This window comes from Callorhinus ursinus, unplaced genomic scaffold, assembly GCF_003265705.2.
Source record: "Callorhinus ursinus isolate GAN/ISIS: 27379988/994484 unplaced genomic scaffold, GSC_fseal_2.0 scaffold4, whole genome shotgun sequence".
In the NCBI taxonomy this organism is placed as follows: Eukaryota; Metazoa; Chordata; class Mammalia; order Carnivora; family Otariidae; genus Callorhinus; species Callorhinus ursinus.
This window is the reverse complement of record NW_027397066.1, coordinates 154,105,913-154,126,285: the sequence shown is the minus strand read 5'-3', so window position 1 is coordinate 154,126,285 and position 20,373 is coordinate 154,105,913. Positions and strand designations below refer to the sequence as shown.

At 51.6% G+C, this 20,373-nt stretch overlaps 2 protein-coding genes and 1 long non-coding RNA gene across 6 annotated transcripts in view; 2 read left to right on the top strand and 1 right to left on the bottom strand.

The window, feature by feature from the left end:
• Positions 1–3,302, top strand: part of PTK2B (protein tyrosine kinase 2 beta) — a 126,632-nt gene extending 123,330 nt beyond the window's left edge. For 2 of the 4 annotated variants that reach the window (XM_025873790.2, XM_025873791.2), the window contains 3 exons: positions 126–263; positions 518–598; positions 2,199–3,302. In XM_025873790.2, coding sequence (XP_025729575.1) covers positions 126–263; positions 518–598; positions 2,199–2,414 — 435 coding nt within the window. In that variant the 3' untranslated portion in view covers positions 2,415–3,302. Of the gene's footprint in view, positions 1–125; positions 264–517; positions 599–1,243; positions 1,734–2,198 lie in introns of those variants that run through there. The other 2 variants (XR_003208782.2, XM_025873792.2) reach the window with 2 other exon arrangements.
• A 266-nt stretch (positions 3,303–3,568) lies between these two features.
• Positions 3,569–9,354, top strand: LOC112825701 (uncharacterized). The gene is made up of 3 exons (XR_012378102.1): positions 3,569–5,776; positions 5,971–7,501; positions 7,967–9,354. It is a non-coding gene; the product is annotated as an uncharacterized lncRNA (long non-coding RNA).
• Positions 5,245–14,699, bottom strand: CHRNA2 (cholinergic receptor nicotinic alpha 2 subunit). The gene is given in 6 exon segments (XM_025873796.2): positions 5,245–5,370; positions 6,530–7,544; positions 10,304–10,413; positions 13,902–13,946; positions 14,351–14,545; positions 14,619–14,699. Coding segments are annotated over 6 exon segments (1,572 nt in total).
• Positions 14,700–20,373: the final 5,674 nt, after the last annotated feature.

Below are 20,373 nucleotides of genomic sequence, written 5' to 3'. Positions count from 1 at the left end.
TTCAAATTGGACTAGAGGCTGTGTTGGCACAATAGTGCCTGCCAAAGAAAGAATCACAGTGTCCCCCAGACTCACGACCCTCCCCTCTGGCCACTTGCTTCCACTCCCCCCCCCGCCGCCCACAGTCCATCCAGCCCACAGCCAACCTGGACCGGACCGATGATCTGGTATACCTCAATGTCATGGAGCTAGTGCGGGCTGTGCTGGACCTCAAGAATGAGATCTGTCAGCTCCCTCCCGAGGGCTACGTGGTGGTGGTCAAGGTGAGAGCCGTGGACAGGGCAGGTGGAGGCTGCTCATTCTGGCCCTGGGTGGAAGGGGGTGGAGGTGGGCTTCCTTGTCTGCCCAACAGGTGCCTTTCCCAGAAAGACTCCCTTTAGTGCAAAGTGGTTGGTGGGAATTTAGTGCCAGGGAGTCGTGGAGGACAGATGCCATCCCAGGAGGGCTCTTCCCCAGGGAAACACGGCTTTCTCCAAAAAGCAAGGGGTGATAGTCACCCTACCCCTCTCTCTCGCAGAACGTGGGCCTGACCCTGCGGAAGCTCATTGGGAGTGTGGATGATCTCCTGCCCTCCTTGCCGTCGTCCTCCCGGACAGAGGTGGGTATACTCCTGAAGCTGAAGACAGTTCATCAGCTGTCACTTCTGCCCTTCACCTTCACCCATCCAAAGCTGCGCTTCACACAGGAGACTCAGAAGGACCACATGGGCAGCCTCATGTCTGTCTGCTGAGCCTTCCACATGTGGCTCTCCACAACAGATCTGAGCGGGACCACAGGGGGGCTGAGTGGGTGCCCAGGGACCCGACCAGCCTCCTAGGGGGAGTCTCCCCGTTTAAGTCTTAGAGAGTTGCGGTGATTTCATAATGCACGAGGGTGTGCAAGGGAGGACAGACCTTCCTTTTCCCTTTCCCTTTCCCTTTTCCCTCCCCGTGACTCTTTATCTAATTACCTGCCACACTAAGGCTAAGTGTACTAAAGTACTGTGGTACCGTACTTTGCAGGTGTGATTAAGTTAAGGATCTTGAGATGGGGCGATTGTGCTGCATTATCCAAGTGGGTGCAATGAGGCACAAGGGTCCTTGTAAGAGGGTGTTGGAAGCAGACATCCTGTAAGAGTCAGAGAAGGAGATGGGATGACAGAAGCAGAGGTTGGGATAATGTCACTGCTGGAAGGATCCAGAAGCCAAGGAAGGCAGCAGCCTCTAGAAGCTGGAAAAGGCAGGGAACAGATTCTCTCCCCTAGAGCCTGTAGAAGGAGCATGGCCCGGCTGTCGCCTTGACTTTAGCCCCAGAGGACCCATTCCAGCCTTCTGACCTCCAGGAGTGGAAGAGACTACTCTGTTGTTTCGAGCCACCACCACCCCTCCCCGCCCTGGTCCTGGGTTGTTACCGCAGCTGTGGGAGACGCTGAACATAGTCGGACGTTGAACAGTGTGTTGAGCCTCTGAAAGTGTGTTGGTTGTCTGCCTGCAAACCAGCCATGGAGCTCAGCAGAACCCCATGCCCCCCACCAGGCTGTGAGCCAGCAACACAGCACAGGGACGGCCGCCTCACACCGCTGTCCCCACAGCCTGTGACTGTTGGAGACAAGACAATGCAGGAGGGCTTGGGCATTTCCCAGCCTCCCTCTGGGTGGCAGCAACAGCCCATAGAGGAGCCCCAGCTGGAGCTGTCCCTTCTGATGTGAGAGGTCCTTACCCTCCACGTGAAGGCTCCGTCATTCATTTCACTTGGTAAATATCTCGAGGGCCGAGTATGCGCTCAGCGTTGTGCTAGGCACTGGGATATGGTGGTCAAACAAACCTTACAGCTCAAGCCATGGTCCCTGGTCTCTTGATTTGAAGGTAGACAGTTAACACATGAATGAGCGCCCTTGTCCCCTGACCATTCACTCTGACCTTGGGCCAGCACGAGGGATGCAGCCGTGAAGGGGACAGTCTGTGGGGCTGCGTCAGACTGAGCTAACATGGGATGGGCTGGGGTCCGCAGCGTCTGCAATGTGTGTCCTTGCTGACCTGGCTCCAGCCCCCATGGGGCCTTAGGCTCAGTCCAGGCTTGGATCAGATCTGTCCCCCAAGAGAATTTCCGCCTGCCTCGGCCAACACCAAAGGGGATACTTGCACGGCTTCCCCAATTCTCCAGGCTTAAACTTTGCAGCCCCTCAGGCTCCCAGCCTCTCCTGTGTGCTTTTCTTACAGATCGAGGGGACCCAGAAACTGCTCAACAAGGACCTAGCAGAGCTCATCAATAAGATGCGCCTGGCCCAGCAAAACGCCGTGACCTCCCTGAGTGAGGAGTGCAAGCGGCAGATGCTCACAGCCTCCCACACCCTGGCGGTGGACGCCAAGAACCTGCTCGATGCCGTAGACCAGGCCAAAGTTCTGGCCAATCTGGCCCACCCGCCTGCAGAGTGATGGAGGGTGGGCGCCACCTGCCTGTGTCTTCTGCCCCTGCCTGTAGTGTTCCCTCCCCTGCCCCCCCCGGCCCCTGCCTTGTCTTCGGTCATGTGGGTCTTCTCAGGGGGAAGGCTGCGGGGAGTCCTTCTTCCCTTGCCACTTTGCACGACCCCCTCTCCCCACCCCAACCCCCGGACTGTGCTGCTCAGGCTGCAGCTGGACAGAGGGGACTCAGGGCTATAGATGCCAGGGGGTGACCAAGAGGGCTCAGAGGGAGCCCTGCTGCTGCTGGCCGCTCCCTCCTCACACCTGCCTGCCCCACTGGGGAGAGGGGGGGGGTCACACTGGTGCCCCTAGTGGTCACGATGGCTTTATGCGTGGACATGGCAGGCCTCTCTATTGGAGCCAAGCTATTCCTTCTTCTTCCGCCCATGGAGGTCCCCTGATGCACAGAGGGGCTGGGGAGGGGCTTTCCTTTTGGGGGTGGGCGGCTGGTGAGATGAGGGATGGGCCTGGCTTTCTTGTACAGTGTATATTGGAATTTATTTAATGTGAGTGTGGGCTGGACTGACAGCCATGTGCCCCCCTGAGGGGGGACCTGGGACCCAGTCCAGGAACAAGCTACTGGGAGTCCGGGCACAAGACGCTGTGTTGTCAACACACCAAGCGTCAGGGAGAAGGGGAGAGAGGAGGCCAAAACAGGACTTGGACCACAATCTGCTCTCTTCCCTGTGCCCTTTCTCTCTCTTCCCTGACTCTGCCCCTTCCTTCTCTCCCTCTTTTCTTACTTCTCCTTTTCTCCGCCCCCCTTTCCCATCTGCCCCACCCCTCCCTTGTGTTTGTGCAAAACACTCTTTTACCTTCTTTCTATTTGACTTGTGGATGAATTAAAATTGTACCATTTGCTTTGTGGTTTGATTGTTTTGTTTGCTTGACCTGCTCTTTGTAGGGAGGGCGACACTGACCTCGGGCCACCGCCCTGGAAGAAATCGATTGTGCTCTGGTGCGTGTAGATCAAGAGCCGACGCCAGGCTCGAGCATGAGCACAGAGCAGTGTGTGGTGACACCGGGGCAGTAGGGTGAGGTGCGTGCTCCAGCCCCTTCACCCCTGCGCCTGACCCAAGGGTGACTTTCCAGCAGGGACCCAGGGCAGCCCCCTCCTGCGCCACATGAGCAACGCCAATGGCACTCTCCCAGCTGTTGTGCAAGCAACTGGGGCTCCAGTGGAGCTTCAGTGGTCCTGGGGCTGCTGAGGAGGGGTCGTACAGCTGAATGAACACTGGCCATAGCTTTATTTCATCTCTTTACTCACATGCGAGGTGGATGGGAGATGGAATAGCATGAGGGAACATCACTGCACCAGAATGGACGGAGAAGGGAGGCTGGGAGGCTGCCCCCACACAGGAGCCGGGGGAAGCCAGAAACCAGATGGGCCGCCGAGTGGGGGTTCTTGGGAAGAACTGAGGAGTGAGGGTCTGGGCCGGGGTGTTGCAGGTTTCCTCTGTGATCGTCAGAGAGAGGTGAGTGGGGTACCTCAAAGGCCAAAGGGAAACCGGAAGTTCGCCCTGCTCAACTTCCTATCCAGTGTCCCCATATGGTCCGGAGAGCCGGTGTCCACTTCTGTTAGCTGCTGAGGTTCTGCCCTCTGAGGGCTGGACAGGCAGGGGGAGGCCTGACCCTGGGGCAGGAGCTCCTCCGGGCTCCAGCATGCGGCTGAGGGCTGTGGATTGCTGGATTGTGAGGTGCGAGGATTCTCGGGCTGCACAGAGTGGCTCAGAAGCCATTGCGGGGCTTCAGGAAGGACCAGGAGGCCAGGCTGGGAAGGGAAGCTGTCCTGCAGCTTCTGCATTTCCACAGCAGTCGAAGTGCAAAGCAACCCAGCTCACTCCTGTCAGTCACTCTGAGCAAACTGTCCTGCGGGCTGCCCACCACTTGCCCCGCCAATGGGTGGGAGGAGCAAGCTGCAAGCTTGAGTTGAGTCAAGGATGGCCCAGGATACCTTCCCGGTTTGTCAAGGTGCATTCAAGGACAGATGGCAGGAACTGCAGTGCGGCCAAGCCTCCTGGGGCTGGCTGGTGCTGAGCCAGTTTGCAGCAGGAAGGTGAGGGGGTGTTGCTAAAGGTGAGGGGAAGCCAGGGGTTCAAATGAGCTTCCAGGTGGGTGGGATGGCCCAGCTACCTGCATCCAACCACACATCCCCCTGCCACCCAGAAGGTCTGACCCGTACCTTTACCCCACCCATGGCCCTGCTTCCCCCTTTCTCTCCTTCCAGGAGAGTCTTGGCCATCGTTAGACCTGTAGGATCAGACTCAAGACACCCTAACCTGCCTTTCCAACCTCCTCCCACAGCTCCCACACTGAAGCCCCATCTCAGTCTGCCTGTTCTCCTAGACAGCTTGGGCTCATTCCTGAATGCAAAATATTGTTCACAACCCTTCCACCCCCTAAAACACCCTCTCCCCTCTCCACCACAAACCCATCCTTTGAGGTCTGTGCCTCTACCCGCTGGATTGCCCCTCCTGTTGCTCAGTGTCTTCATGGCTCCTACAGGAAAATCTTACATGGCTTCGCATTGTCACCACCATATTATAACCTTCTGCAGAGCAAGATCCTTAATTCTGAGTTCCTCAGCATCCAAAACCGGGCTCTGTGCCCAGCAGAGTCTCAGCACACAGTACAATAACGTCCAATGAATTGACCCAAGGAGCCTTCGATGATCAGGCCCGTGTAGGGACTTGACGGAGAGTGACTGCAGTCGGATGGCGTTGACCCCAAAGGTGTACTAGATGGGGCAGTGGTTAAAGATGGTCAGCAGTGCCACCACTGGGTGAAAGCAAGGGACAGGAAGTCAGATCATCCCAGCCAGGAACGGAGGAAGAAAGAGTCCAATGGTCCCCAGAAAGCAGACGATGACAAACAACCAGAGGAATATCCTATCAATGACCATGGCCACATACTTCCAGTCTTCCTTCACCTGCAGGTGGAAATGGGCTCACTGTGACAGAGGCCAGGCCTTGGGAGAGGGGAAGTGTCCCACCCATGAACAGCCTCTGTACGGATGACATGGGGCAGCCGTGACCCCACTGAGACCTGGGGAAGTTAAGGTTGTCTCAAGACTCAAACAAGCCTCTTCTAGTGATCCCAACCCTATCCCACCCCTATGGCATGACCCAGAGCCTTTCCATCGACTCTCAATTTCCAGATAAGGGAGACTAGATCGTTCTAGAACCACCAAGGGGCATGGACCTTCCCAGGGGGCTGCAGTGATTTAAACCCGACACCCGGCAGTTACAAAATGGTGAAGACCGTGCTGCCCCCATGTTGCCTCCCCACCCAACCCCCCACCCGCTGCACGAGGTGGAGAGGAGGAGCTAGGTGAGGTAGGTGTGGCCCAGGGAAAGGTGGGAGGGTCATGGGGGAGGGTGGGGGGCAGAGCTTTGTGGAATTTGGGCTTTCAGCCCAAGCAAGCAGGTCTGGATTCCCACCTGCTCTCAGATTAGATAATGATTAATTTTTCTAATCCACTCAACAAGGCCACCCCCTAATAACCACCTGGCCTTTCATCCTTCCCTAGGCTGGTAAGAAGTCTGTGATCCCGAGCAGTGGCCTGCTGACCTACTAATGCTGAGCATGGCAGGGGCGGGGAGGGGAGCCCACCTGGTACAACCAAGGTTCCTCAAGGTTTGTGGGTGAATAGTGAATTCCACAACATGCCCAGAGCCCACGAAACAAATAGAACTGGGAGGAAACCACCAGGACAAAGGAGGAAGGCTGAGGAAGCAGCAGCCTGATTTATCTGATTTATCATCTGATGATATCCACTTTGCCTCCCTCTGTCTCCTTCCTCCACCACCTACAGGGTAATGGTGACAAGGATGGTATGGGGAATTTCAGCATCTGAGGTGCCTCCCCCTCTGGCTTGCTGTCTTCCAGTTAGCCTTAGCTGGGGCATTCTTGATTGCTACTCTGCCACCAGCCAGCCAGACATTCTTTATCACACTTTAGTCCAGACTCCCAAGGGCCACAACTGAAGGAAATGGGTCCTCGTGGAGGAGACTAGGTGGTCTAAACGAACACCTTGGGATGAGGGGTAGTCACCCAGAGGAAGAGCCCCTCTCCCGGCCCCAACTCACCGAAGAGTCAGCATCCTCAGATCGCAGGTGATCAGCAATATAGTGCACACCTTCCAGTGCCTTCTGTATGCGAGGTGACAGCAGAAGCCCACCCTCCTGCAACCCGGCCTCCGCCTTGGGACCTGAGGCCCCTTGGTGCAGACCACCATGGCTGCAGAGGACACCCAGGGAGGGGGACGACTGAGCCGCCCACACCCATCTGTCTTCTTCCTCCTCTTCCTCTTCCCTCTCCTCCGCATCCACGTTAGTCTCCAGCCAGTGGCAAGAGGAGCTGGGCTTCAGATCTGGGGGGTCATGGGGCTCCAGGGAGGGCAGGGGCCGGTTCATCAGAAGCCACCGGGGCACACAGCCCAGAAAGGCCACCCGCACCCAGTGGGGCATCGTGTGGGTGCTGGGGGAGCGGTGGTGGACGTTGAGGACAAAGACCGTGATGACGATGGAGAGCGTGACGAAGATCATGGTGAAGAGCAGGTACTCGCCGATGAGCGGGATGACCAGGGAGGTGGAGGGGATGATGTCGGTGATGAGCAGGAGGAAGACGGTGAGCGAGAGCAGTACGGAGATGCAGAGCGTGATCTTCTCGCCGCAGTCTGAGGGCAGGTAGAAGACGAGCACGGTGAGGCAGGAGATGAGCAGGCAGGGGATGATGAGGTTGATGGTGTAGAAGAGGGGCAGGCGCCGGATGACGAAGTAGTAGGTGACGTCGGGGTAGATCTCGGCACAGCAGTCATACTTCTTGGTGTTGTAGGTGCCCGTGGCCTTGATGATGGCCCACTCGCCGCTCTCCCAGTAGTCCTTCAGGTCCACCGTCGGCTCCATCTGCTCCAGGTCGATCTTGGCCTTGTCGTAGGTCCAGGAGCCAAACTTCATCTTGCAGTTCTGCTGGTCGAAGGGGAAGAAGGTAACGTCGATGCTGCAGGAGCTCTTGTAGATGGCGGGGGGCACCCAGTGCACGGTGCCCGTGGAGAAGAGGTGGGCCTTGGTCATGTGGGTCACCGCAAACTCGCCATCTGCACTGGGGAGAGGAGAGGAGCTGGGGGACCCGGCTCAGCCCACCTGCCATGCCAGGCTGCTCCAGACAGCCTGCAATAGGGAACCCCAGTAACAAAGCCGGGCCTGGCTCAGTTGCTGGGATCTATGCAAGTGTGCGAGAGACTCCCCCAGCACACCTACATTTAGAGCTACCCGAGTTGTCTTTCAGACACTATCTTTTTAATGACAAAAGTAGGAATACTGAAGAATATAGGACAAGACCAAGAATTTTAAAAACAATCACTATTAACCTTCTGATGTTATATATATCATACATATTTGATTGACGTACAGATCATATATATAACTTTTTACATATTTATAAACACATGGGACAGACAGTCTTACGGCCTGTTTGTGTTTATTTAATATTTTAGGGTGATTATTTATATTTTCTCCCCACAGCAGATGGTGAGCAAGGCCCTCATCTAGGGTCACGTCTTTTCCACCCGGGATCCTTAGTTCCTGGCTCAGAAGAGACCTAACACCTTTGCTGGTGCTGGAAGATACCTCCTTGGCCCCGTCCATGTACTGGGCATTTCTGCACTCAGCCCCAACCGCTAGGCCCTTTAGAGGAGCTGTGGGGGATGGAATGTGACATAGGCCTGCCCTTAAGGAACCGTGAGGAACCACAAGGAAATGCGATGCAGCCCTAAACACCTATAACACAAGGGAGGTGGTTTGGCAACAGCATCACAGGGGTAGCCCACTGGGGGTGGGCGGGGAGGATGGGCCTCCCTTCTGGCTGGAGTGAGCAGGTTCACCCTGAAGGTTGCCAGTAGGATTGGTGGAGAGTTGGGGTGGAGAGCATACTAGCGGAATAAAGGTGGGGAACAAGGAACAGAGGAAGGGAAGGACAAAACTCACAGTGTGTGCTCAGGCTGGGGGGGCAGGGCATAAGAAAGGGTGGTGGGAAATGACCCCTGTGGCATCATGGGGCTAGGCATCCAAGGGCCCACCAGGGCTCTGGGAACAGTGGAGGAACAGTGACCATTTGCTGGGGCTTCCTGAGAGCCTGAGTCCCTGACTCCTCTGGGGGGATGGTGCTGTGGGCTCTGTGCCCTGGTGTTCAAGGAGCCTTCCTTCTCCCTCCAATTCCTTAAAGTCAAGGGAACCAGAAGAATACACAGGAAGACAGACTTCTTTCCTATGGAGAAATCCCAGGCTAGGGATTGGAAAACGGGAGACTTAGAAGGTTGGAAACAGGAACTTTGATAAACAATAACGACCAGATCAGTCCGAAGTTTAACTTTTTTTTAAAGGCATTTTTGTCACCACACAGAACTACCACTAGATGGCAACATGTGCCCCATTTGGAGGAAGGAAAGGCGCAATTTCCTCCATCCTCCTGTTTCACCTGGAGTGGAATGTCTGGCTAGAGGAGACCCTTCTTTAAATGTCTGCAAGAATCTGGTTTGGACTTTCGTCCTATCCAAAGAATTTCCTGTTATTATCAAGGACCACTGGTTGGAGCTTTATTGACGATCCCAAACTTCAGGTCATATCTGATGCTAGGACCTTTCGCCTGACTTTTCTGCCAGGTGCAAAGGGAGCAGTAACTAGAAGGATCTTGAGTGCTGGCTCCGGGGCATAAAGATATGGAGGAAGGGGCCCATGAGTCCAGTGACAGCCGCCAACACCAGGCACCTGCAGTTAGACCTTGCGGTAATCTGTGCTGAATGTGTGTTTATGGACATGGCTCAGGGACAAGGGCTTTGGGTCTGACCAGGACGGGGTGGTATAAAGGAGTCATTTGTCATGACTTTCTCTGAAGACACCAAAACTCAAAAATGGATCTGTCTCCTTTTATTTTATGTTTAAAGATAGTTCTTCCCAATTCGGGTCAAATGATTTGGGAAAACCTAGACTACATGGGTTTCTTGGCCGCGCAACTTCCAACAACACGGAAAATGCTGCCTTGTGCTAACATTTTCCTAAGGACTGGGCCAGGGTGGGGGAGTTAACAACATACAGAGTTATCCAAGATTATTTGACTGCATGACTGCCTTTCATACTTATTCATATCTCCGAGAACGGGTGCTCCTTAGAGCCCCACATTAGAAAACACCGTCAGACAAGCATAATGCCGAACATCTTTTAAGTTTTGATTTCTAAGTGAAGAATTACCTGACACCAAGCACACAGATAAAAAACTAGATCTATCTTCTTTTTTAAAAAATTGCCTTGTTGGTGTTCACTGGGACTCTCTTTCAACTCCCCTGCCTTTTATTAGCTTCTTGTCATTATGCTCAAAGATGGCTCCTTTTTTGGTCTTGAATGCAAGGCAACTATAAATAATGTGAGTTTTACAAAATGCCCATGCCAAGTGAGTGTGCCCCCTTGAGGGTGCTCCCCGGGGATGCCGCTTACCGGTTCCAAGAGTCCCGCCATCCTGCAAACTGCCAACTCTTCGGCATTGTTTTCAGAGCCTACATCAGCCAATTTTTCAAATACTGTTCGGTATTGGTAAATCGTGTCCCATGCACACAGCACCATGCACGATTTTAGAGTGGGTGCTCAGTGAGTTTTGGTGTACAAGTGAGAGAACAAAGTGAAAGAAAAGAAAGAATCAAGAGGAAAGGTGGAGGGGTGAGAATGAGCAAAGCAGGAGGAGTTGAGAGGAAGGCAAGGCAGCTGAGACACAAGGGGGACTTCCCAAGTCCAACCCAGGTGAGCCTCACTGTACCCGCCCCTCCCAGGGGCTCCCAGGGGCCTCCAGGACCGCTCCCCCCGGCTTCCTACTTGTTGTAGAGGACAATGTCAGGAATCCAGATCATCTCCGAAGGGACCCGGAGGGATGTGATGTTGCTGAAATCAGCCGGGTTCCAGTGCAACTTGTAGTCATTCCACTCCTGTGCACAGGGAGGGGCGTCGCATCACCCGGCACTGCCCGGGGAGGGGCCTGGGGACGCCCCAGCAGCTGGCCTCGGGAGCACCCCCAAGTGCCTCCCCTAAGCCCCAGAAGAGAAAGGGCTGTGAGGCTGGGACAGGGCTCTGAGCTGAGGGTCGGGAGTCCAGCCTGTGATAACCAACGCTGCTTTGCCCCAGCTCTAGTACTCAAAGTCCTGGGCACAGCTGGACGATAGGTCACCCTAGTCCCTCCTCTGATCTCATTTCGCCCCCCCTAGCGAGATGACCCTGGAGAGCCACCTCACTCATCTGTAGGAACAACATTGTCAGCGCCTCACAGTTTACCAAGGATCTGTACGCCTTCTGTCTAGGAAGAGCCTCCGTGGGAGAGCTGGGGAAGTGAAAGAATTTCCCCATTTTAACTGGTAAGGAAACTGAGAACCAGGGAAGTGAAAACGTCGCACCAGGGTTATGCTGCTGAGACCAGGGAGTCCACAGTGACCTCCAAACCGTGCTCCAGAGCGCCGCCCCTTGGGAGTCCCAGCAGGGAGGGGATGCTCTGGGCCCCAACTTTGATTCCAGGAGCAGGGCCAAGTGAATCTTCCTCCCCAGAACAAGGTTAGTATTATTCACTTGCTGAAATTCTCCTCTTGAGCATCATCACAAGTGGTGATCAATGTGGATTTGCATATGTATTTATTTAATGCCTATGTAAGTTCTACAGGCCAGGGAAGACCACTGGTTCACTCTGGCTCCCTAACACCAAGCCCCGGGGAAATGCTCAGTAAATGTGTAGCTGAGCAATGAAAACAATGCCTCCTCCCTCTGAAGTTGTCTGGTTCCATTTCTGGGAGGGCTGGCCACATCCCTTCTGGACCTGAAAGAAACAACCACCCCCAACAGATAATGACTTGGGTCTACCCACAAGGCTGTCCTTTGCCTCCCGGGGGCTTTTCATAATTAAAATAATAGCCACTACCATTTAGAAACCCAGTTTTTTTTACAGGGCCTTTAGATGGTTCTTTCTAATCTTCCCAACAAGCTTATGGGTTAGGGTGAAGAAAGTGAGGTGTGGAGGGCACGTTGCTAGTAGGTGGCAGCACTGGTACTTGAATCCTGGCCTCCCCGACTCTGAGCCTGCCCTCATTCCAGGGGCCATTTTGCTTTTGCACATCTTCACTAAAATAGTGCAGTAATGCACCATTGGAAAGGGTCCCATGAATGATGCCTTTTCCCCTCTAAGGATAGTTGTGTAACGTTTACACAAAGCATCCGGCTGGTAGAGATCCAGGAAGGAGTGAAGGGAAATAGCATTTTCAGGAAGCAGGTACATGAGAAGAAGAGCACTGGTCTAGCTCAGTGGTCCCCAAACTTCAAGCACCCAAGTCCCAATTTCATAATTTTTGCCAATATACCTGTATACTGCCTGTATCATCATGTACTTAGTATTTTCCTCTAAACTAGTTCACTATTTTTAAAATTACCTAAATTTTGAAACTTTACATCGCTGACTTAACTAGAAAATCAAGAGCATTTGAGAATATCCACTAACATATAAATATAAGACTATTACAAGAATATTAGCAAGGCAAGTAAAATCATTTCACGAAACACCGCTGTTGATGCCCAACCCACGCTTGAAGAGAAGACACTGGCCTCCTGGAGATATTGACTGCTCACCTGGAGGGGGAGGCTTAGGTGAACAAAGGAGCCAGGCCATGCAAAATAAGGAAGGTTAAAAAAATTCGTAAAATTGTCAGGACTTCTCAGGACATTGATGAACAATTTTGAAAGGGATTGGTACTCATTAATTTAGCCCCCTCCCCCTAGTCCATCATTTCTCAAGCTTTCGGGCTCAACCAACATTTGGAGGGCATCTACACCCATGGGTTATAGTAACTGGCAATCAGTTGCCAATGCAGGCAACAGATGATACTATCCCCATTTAACAGGTGAGGAAATAAGACTCTGATAGGTTAAGTAACCTGCAGAGTATCACAGGTTAGTCAGAGGCAGTGCTGGTCGGCCGGACTCCTGCTCTGGCACCCCTTGCTCCGATCCCCACCCCAGCCCCTGAAGCCAAGGAGACCGGCTCATGGGGACAGTGATGGTAACCCAGGTCCTAGAGCTGGTCCCTGCACTGCAGGACTGTGTGGTTTCCCAAGTCCCTCACCGCTCTGGGCCTCAATTTGTACATCTGTAAAGAGGAGCTGCATGACCCCCTGGCAGCTGCAGGATGAACAGTGTCAGAGGGGTCTGCTCTATGCCTCTCACCTCAGCATTCAGTTATAAACTAAATGGCCCGTATACAGCCCTGGGGTCATGCAAAGTGAGACATTCATTCAAAAGACTCAAAATAGAGTTGCCAATCACAATGCTGATTGTCGTGGTTTTTCTGAGTGCCAACCTCTGAGATAGGAGATGGTCAGGTTACCAGTGGGGCAGGAAAAGGGAGTAGCGGGAGGAAAGGAGGCAGAGGGCTAGGTCCTCTTTCTCATGTTCTCCACCATCTCCACTTCTGGGCCTGGGGAGGGGCTGGGCAGAGCAGGAAGGGGTGAAGTGGAAAGGAATCTATTCAGGCTCTAATAAAGCCTGTGCCCCCAAGTGCTGCCCCCAAGAAGGGTACATCAAAATGGGCCACACATTCTTTGCCAGAAGTGATGCTGGGCCAGTTTCCAGACCTTAAGAAACCAGCAGCTTCATTTCCTGTCTCTTGGGGACCCTTACTCAGGGGTCTCTGAACCTCCAGGTAAGGCAACCAACTCCCCTGCTAGAGAAAGACCCTGAGGTGGGCCCAGCTTCCAGAAACTTCCAGAACCTTCCAGAGCCTTCCAGACATCCCTGCTAAGGAATGGACATGAGTGAAGCTCTCTTAGACCCTCCAGAGCAAACCAGCCACAGGTTAAATAGCACCAAGTAACACCAGTAGTTGCCATGCAAAGCAGAAGAAACCACCCAAACTCCTGGCCATAAAACTATGAAGTATGATAAACTGCTGCTTTAGGCCATTAAGTATTGGGGTCGTTTGTTAAGCAGCATAGATGTGGAACACCCAGCATTCTCCTGCAGAAGGAGCCTGGGGTTCTGAGTTGAGCACACCTGGGTTCCCCCTTTCTAGCTGAACTGCACTCTGCTTCAGGCTTTCCTCAGCTGTAAAATGGGCAGAATGAAACCTCCCCTGGGTTTTCAGTGACTACTCAGAATGAGCTGATCTGCAAACAATGGCCGGCATGCAGGAAATGCCCACTCCCAGAAAGGGGATGACTAGGTTCTTGTAGGCGACCTTCTCGAGGACTGGACTCAGAATCTCAGAGCACAGCCCCTCCGAGAAGCAGCCCACAATTGGCCAGCTTTGGGAATATCACCAGTGGCAACTCTCCTGTGAAATGTGAATTCAGAATCCCTCTGTTTGTGAGAGAGTCCTGGGAGGGGTCTGGGGTCAGTGGGTTCCCACCTTCACTCTTGCCTCAGCCAGGGAAGAGGCTCTCACCTGCTTAAGCCAGACGTTGGTGGTCATCATTTGGTTCTTCTCATCCTGACCGGTGGAGAGAGTAAGAACAATAGAGTGATGGAGCCAGCCCCCCAAAACAGAGTGGAGTGGGATGGGCTAATACAGACCCCCTACTCCCCAGAAGAACCTCTCACATGGCACCCCAAGCCCAGCCTAACCTTCCATCCCCTCCTGACACTGTCACCCTTCCTCAGATCCTTCAGGAGCACACTGGCTACTTGGGTCCTCTGGGTTTGTGTCTAGTAAAACAAACAGGGCACCTAGACAACCCATTGCTGCCGATCAGTGCCCTCTCAGGGGCTCCAGGGCTGGCAGAGTGGAACGGAGAAGGGCTGGAGCTGGGAAGGGAGGGAAGAAGGACCCCGGGAAAGGGACCCGTGATCTGGGGGCTGATCCCAAGGGGGAGAAGCATGGGGGGACAGGCGCACCACATCGATGAGCTGGGCAATAGACAGCCCGAAGCGCACGATCACCACGTCCGAGGTGTTGGGCACTGGCCGTGCCCAGCGGTTGTAGCCCCTAAAGAGGTGTTTGAAGAGGCGGTCCTCAGCTTGGGTATGTGGGGCTCGCTGTGCCAACCCTGTGGACGGGAAGGAAAGTGGTTGGGGTCAATGACCCGCCGGCTAATGCTAACCACAAAATCTTCCATGCTGCATGGGAGCCTACAGGTGTGACATGATGTCGTAGTGATGACACCCACTCACCTGCTGGGATCAGAAGGAGCCACCACAGACTGAGCTTTGTCATGGACAGGACCGCAGAGTGGGAGGGGCCCATGGCTTCAGAGGACGGGGGCTGGCTTCCCCTGGACATCAGAAGGAGGGCAGGCCAGGGCTGTGCTGTGGCTGGAGGCTCGGATCTGCTTCCCCAGGAAGGCTTCCAGGTGCTGACGTGGCAGAGCTCCCACTGGATTCCACACAGCCCCTCTCACTGTGGAACCTGAGCAAGCCATGGAAAGGGTCTTGGGGTCGTGCATCCTTGACACACATGTGCTTTTGTTCCTCATACTTTACAGAGCCGAGAAAGGTGAGCAAACAGGCCTCCCAGGAGTCGAGGGCTTTGGGCTCTCCCTGGCTTCACTGAGGAACTAGCATCTTCTCTTCCTCTGGTGTCAACCGGTCACTCTGCCCTGACCCACTGGACAGAGGAGGGTGCAAGGTGGGAATGAAGTCCCCTTTGTTCTGGCCTCAGCGCTACATCTCTAGAAGAGAGATGATCATACCACAGAGGGTGGTCAAGAGAAGAATGCCGGTGCTATTCACAATAGCCCAAATGTGGAAGCACCCAAATGCCGGTCAGCTGATGAACACACACAAAACAGACGGTATGTTCATACAATGGAAGCCTAGGTCATAAAAAGGAACAAAGTGCTGTCACCTGCTACAGCATGGATGAACCCTGAAAACATGCAAAACGAAAGACGCCAGACACACAAAAACTACACATTGTGGGATTCGATATATATGAAATATCCAGAATAGGTAAATCTGTGGGGGCAGAGAGCAGATTAACGGTTGTTGGGGGGGATGGGGGGAAGGGAGAAGAGGGAGTGATCGTTAATGGTACAGGGTTTCTTTTTGGGGTGCTCAAAATGTTCTGCAGTGATGTTGCAGTGTTCGTTGTACAACTCTGCGAATATACTAAAATTCACCAAAATGAACATTTTCAAAGGATGAATTTTATAGTAATGAGTACTATATCTCAAAAGAGCTGTTATTAAAAAAATAAACAGACACCTTGTGGATTAGTAAAAAAAAATAAATAAATAGCCAACTTTTCAGACAATGATAAAGGCCAGAACATGGATATGGTTCCAGTGGTGAGAAGGACGCTGAAGCCAAAGATGGGAGTGAAGTGTTGAATGTTTTGTCACAGGGGGAGTCGGAGAAAAGGGTGGTGCCTTCATGAATGGGATCAGTGCTCTTACAAAAGAGATCCTAGAGTGCTCTCTCTCCCCTTCCACCGTGTGAGGACACAGCAAGAAAGCATCATCTGTGAACCTGGAAGCAGATTCCTATCAGACACCAAACCTGCCAGCACCTTGGTGTTGGACTTTCCAGGCTCCAAAACTGTGAGAAATAAATGTCTGTTGTTTACAAGCCACCCAATCTGTGGTGTTTTTGTTATGGCACCCCCGTGGACTAAGAAAACAAAATTGCTCTTTTCCAATCTTTTTTTCTGTATATATACAGATCACCCGTGTTATCTCTGGGTACAGAAATTAGAGGTAATTTTTACTTCTTTTTGACACTTTGCTATATTTTCCAAATTTCCTACCATAAGTATGTACTAGCTATTGAATATTATAAAGTACTCTGAATTGGGTGGTGACGTCTGCTGGGTGTTTTATGTGCCCTCCCCCCATCTCATGGGAGGGAGTGGGGAAGTGACTCTCATCCCCAAAATATGTGTAGAGTTAAGACTCCATTTCTCTAGCACTACTGTTAACTACCTAAAATTTAAATTAAAAAAAAAAGACTCCATTCCTCCATCTGAATGGAGTGCAAGTCATCAAAGTCATCTATGAAAAATGTGGAAGCAACCCAAATGTCGATCTGTGGATGGATGGATAAATGACTATGTTGTATACATACAGTGAAGTATTATTTAGCCTTAAAAAAGAAAAAAAATCTGACATGTCTATGGACATGGATGAACCTTGAAAATGTTAGGCTAAGTGAAATAAGCCAAATGCCAAAGGACAAATATCGTATGATTCACTTATTTGACTTACCTAGAGGAGTGAAATTGATAGAGCAGCTGGGAAGAGGCGGGGAGTGGGGAGCTACTGTTTAATGGGGGCAGAGTTTCAGTTGAGGAAGATGGAAAGCTGTGGAGATGGATGGTGATGATGATTGCACAATGAAGTGAATGTTCTTCATGACACTGAACCGTACACTTAAACATGGTTAAAACAATAAATTACGCATATTTTGCCACAATAAAAAAATACTTGGGGAAGAAAAACAGGTAATAAATACTCAAAACTCATAAAAAAAAAAAAAGAGTCAGCTGTGTTCCTGGGAATCACCTTAGGGCTGAGACAAAAAACGAGAACAGGAAATAGATCCTAGCACTGAACTCCTACAATGGGCTCCGAAGGTGAAACAAAAGCTGACAGGGGCTTGGGAAGAGAAGCAGAAGTCACTATTATGAGCTCCTTGTGGATGCAAACTGTGTCTCATTCACCGGCTATCTCAGCCCCAAGCACAGCCCTTATAACACGGGTTTGCTTTGTGCGTTCTAGGTATGTCGGGTCACCCATGAATGGGACCCAGGAGTGGAAGAGGGTTCTGGAAGAATCTATGAAGGAGACCCAGGCTTATGGCTTAGTTTAGGGAGCAAGATAACATTGAACACTTCCTCCATAATCTGATTATTTATTCTTCTCTTTACTCATTCATCTTTCCACTTCCTCTTCCATGATGGGGCCAAAAATGTGTCAGGCATTAGGGATGAAGAATCAAGAATGTGTGGCCCTGAGGGGGACACAGTAGAGAAGAAAGGACAGAAGAAAAATTCTGGAATCTCATCTGCTCATCCACCCCTGCTGTAAGTCATGACTTTATTCATTTAGTCCCATTGGTTTCAAAGCCATGCGGAGAGACCTCAAATTCCCCGAGATGTTCCTTCGGAGCTCTTTACAACTCCTCACACTGGGAAGCTCTTCCCTGAGTCTGATGTTGTGTAAGCACCTGAGAAATGCTTGAGTTGCGTTGAGTTGAGTTGATTTTAGAGATCCTGGTGTTGCCAACAGAGACAAATTTCATTGACATCCAGGGGAAACTGCAGAGCACATTGGTTTCTTTGTTTTTTGTTGTTGGTGGTGGTGGGTGGTTGGTTTTTTATCCTTCTACACTCATTCAAAACCTGACAATCACAGGGCTCCTTTTCTGGTTCCTTTTCTCTTTCATTCTCTACCCCAGATGCTTTAGGATTCTCATGTGTCCCATGTCTCCCTAATTGACCTGGGTTGTCAGTGACAAATTATTACCTGACACCATCTCTACCATTGAGAAGTTTCATTTGCTTGTTAAAATGAAGGGGAGCTAGAAAATGGAATTGTTCCTCTCCACCAGGACATATCCATGAAGATGCACTGCTTTGTTTTCAGTTAGCTATGAGAGAACAGGGCGGACAAGCACAGGGAAAGAGGTTGCCAGGGTCCCCTTTGATGTTAACGCCTAGATCTTTCTAAGAACAATTTACACTTGTGTAGTTTTAAGGCTTACAAGGCACTTTCACACCTTTGACCTCATTTGAGCCTCATATCATCTCTAGAAGGGAAAGGGGGAGAGATTTTATTATCTCTTTTATATAAATAAAAGAAATACTGATGCTTAGAAAAGATTTGCTCAGGGATGTGTAGTTCAGAATCGATACATTTGGGATTCATACTCAGGTCTTCAGCTTCTAAACTATAATCTGGTAAAGTGCTACCCAGTGCCACTGACTAGAAGGGCAATTTGTATGGGCAACTTATGCCTATACCTACATTTGCAGATCCTCGCTCTATTGACTGTCACTGCTGAGCCACTGTCAGGACTGAGGTCGGTGGCAGATGGGTGATGAGAAGAGAAAGGTGTCCCACCCCACAGCCATGTTTGCCTGGATCCAGGGTTCTAGGAGTTTCCACTATGTGCAGATTCATTCACTCCTCCTACCAACCCCTACCATGGCCACAAATCCCAAGGCTATGACCTGTTTCACCTTTCAACCAAGCGCACTAAATAAAAGGTTTTTTTCCCCATTAGTGACAATAGGAGGAAAAAAAATCCAGGCATGCTGAAATTGCATCATATAAAGAACCAACCAGAGATCGGCTGGACCCTCCGGAAGAATGTGCAAATAAAAGTCAATCGATCCTAGAGGATATAGTCCTACAAGAACCCTCAAGTTTGCATCCTTTGTAATTAGCCTGCGAAGATAATTTCCTTACTCTGTCACTGGAAACCAAAGGAGAATTATCCCAGGTAATTGACATAATTGGAGTTACCTTCTGCCTAAGGAAGATATTAAAAGCGAAAGAGCCCTGGACCCTTTGATCTTTAAGCGGCTGGATTGGCAGCTTTGGGGGAGGGAATGGCTGTGGGGTGACGTCCCTGCTTGTAAAGTGGGTCTGGGTGAATGGGACGCACAGGGAAATCTACATAAAGGACACTGTGTATGTAAAAGGCTCAGACACCAAGATCCCCACTATTGCTGCTGACGCACTTGGATGACCAGACCACCCCCCACCCCCATGCCGACCTCCTGAGTCCTGGTTCCCTGAAGTCAAGGTAATTTGGCCTCTTTGTCCATCTTCCTACTGCAGCTGATTTTCGGCTTCCCGCCCACCAGGTCACTTTCTAGTCTTTTCACAAACATCACCTTCTTCTGGAAGCCTGCTTAGATTCCACCAGCTCCTCTCTGCCATCCAGCACCCCATCTCCCCACATGAGAGTCCCATCTCTCTCCCAACTGTCAATACCCCAAAGAAAGCCCCTTGATTAGAGGAAATGATATTGTTTCTTCTTCCAAATAATTTCATGCCAGGTGCTTAGGGGAGAGAGCCTATATTTCTAGCTTGTATATCTGCTCTGCTCCATACCCTGCTCAATCAGAGAAGCCTAATATCTCAAGGTCAGAAGGACTCTTAAAGGTCATCTGGATTAGCCCATCAGCTGATGTAGGAAACCTCTCTGACAAATTCCAGCCTCAGAAAAACCCCGGCAATGAAGAACTTGCTAACCTTCCAAGTCAGTGAATACCATTGATGTCTGTCAGTCTTTACTAAAAGATATAGAATATTTACTTCATGAGTAAATAAATGAAAGAATAGTACACAGAAGCAGATTTGATATAGGAACGCCACTAACGCCTGAGACTGAGCTACCCCAGTAGAAGGGGTTGACTGTCACTGGGCTTTGAACAGCCCTCGCAGGGACAACCAGAAGATGAAAATTCTTCTAGGAGCAGGTGACTTCCAGCATTCTGACATACTCCCTTCCCAAAGTACCCAGAAGCCACTAATCTGCCGATATCCCCCTTGTCCCCACCCCCACAATGCCCCTACCCCCACATCCCCCGACGCAAGCTTTGGAGGCACCTTTCTTACCTGTGGCGACAGAAGAAGAAAGGCCTTCGAGAGAACACGGAAGCAGCCTGGCTTGGAAGTCCTGGTCAGCCGACAAAAGTCTCCCCCAAATGGAAAGGCAGGTGCAAAGCAGAGCGGGGTGACTTCATTTTATCGTCACCCCAATGCTGGAGCAGGACACACCTTGGTGGATGAGGGCGACCTGACTCTGAGAGTCAAGTTGGCTTCCTGGAGAGGGCTGGGCAAGTTCTGCCAGCTGATCGGTTTGCCTGGGGCTCCCAGCTCTGGCGGCCAGAGAGGCTTCCTGCAGGTGCTAAGGGGGAGGGCGTCATGGAGAGCCCGGCACAAAGGCTTCTGCAGGTAACAGCCAAAGCC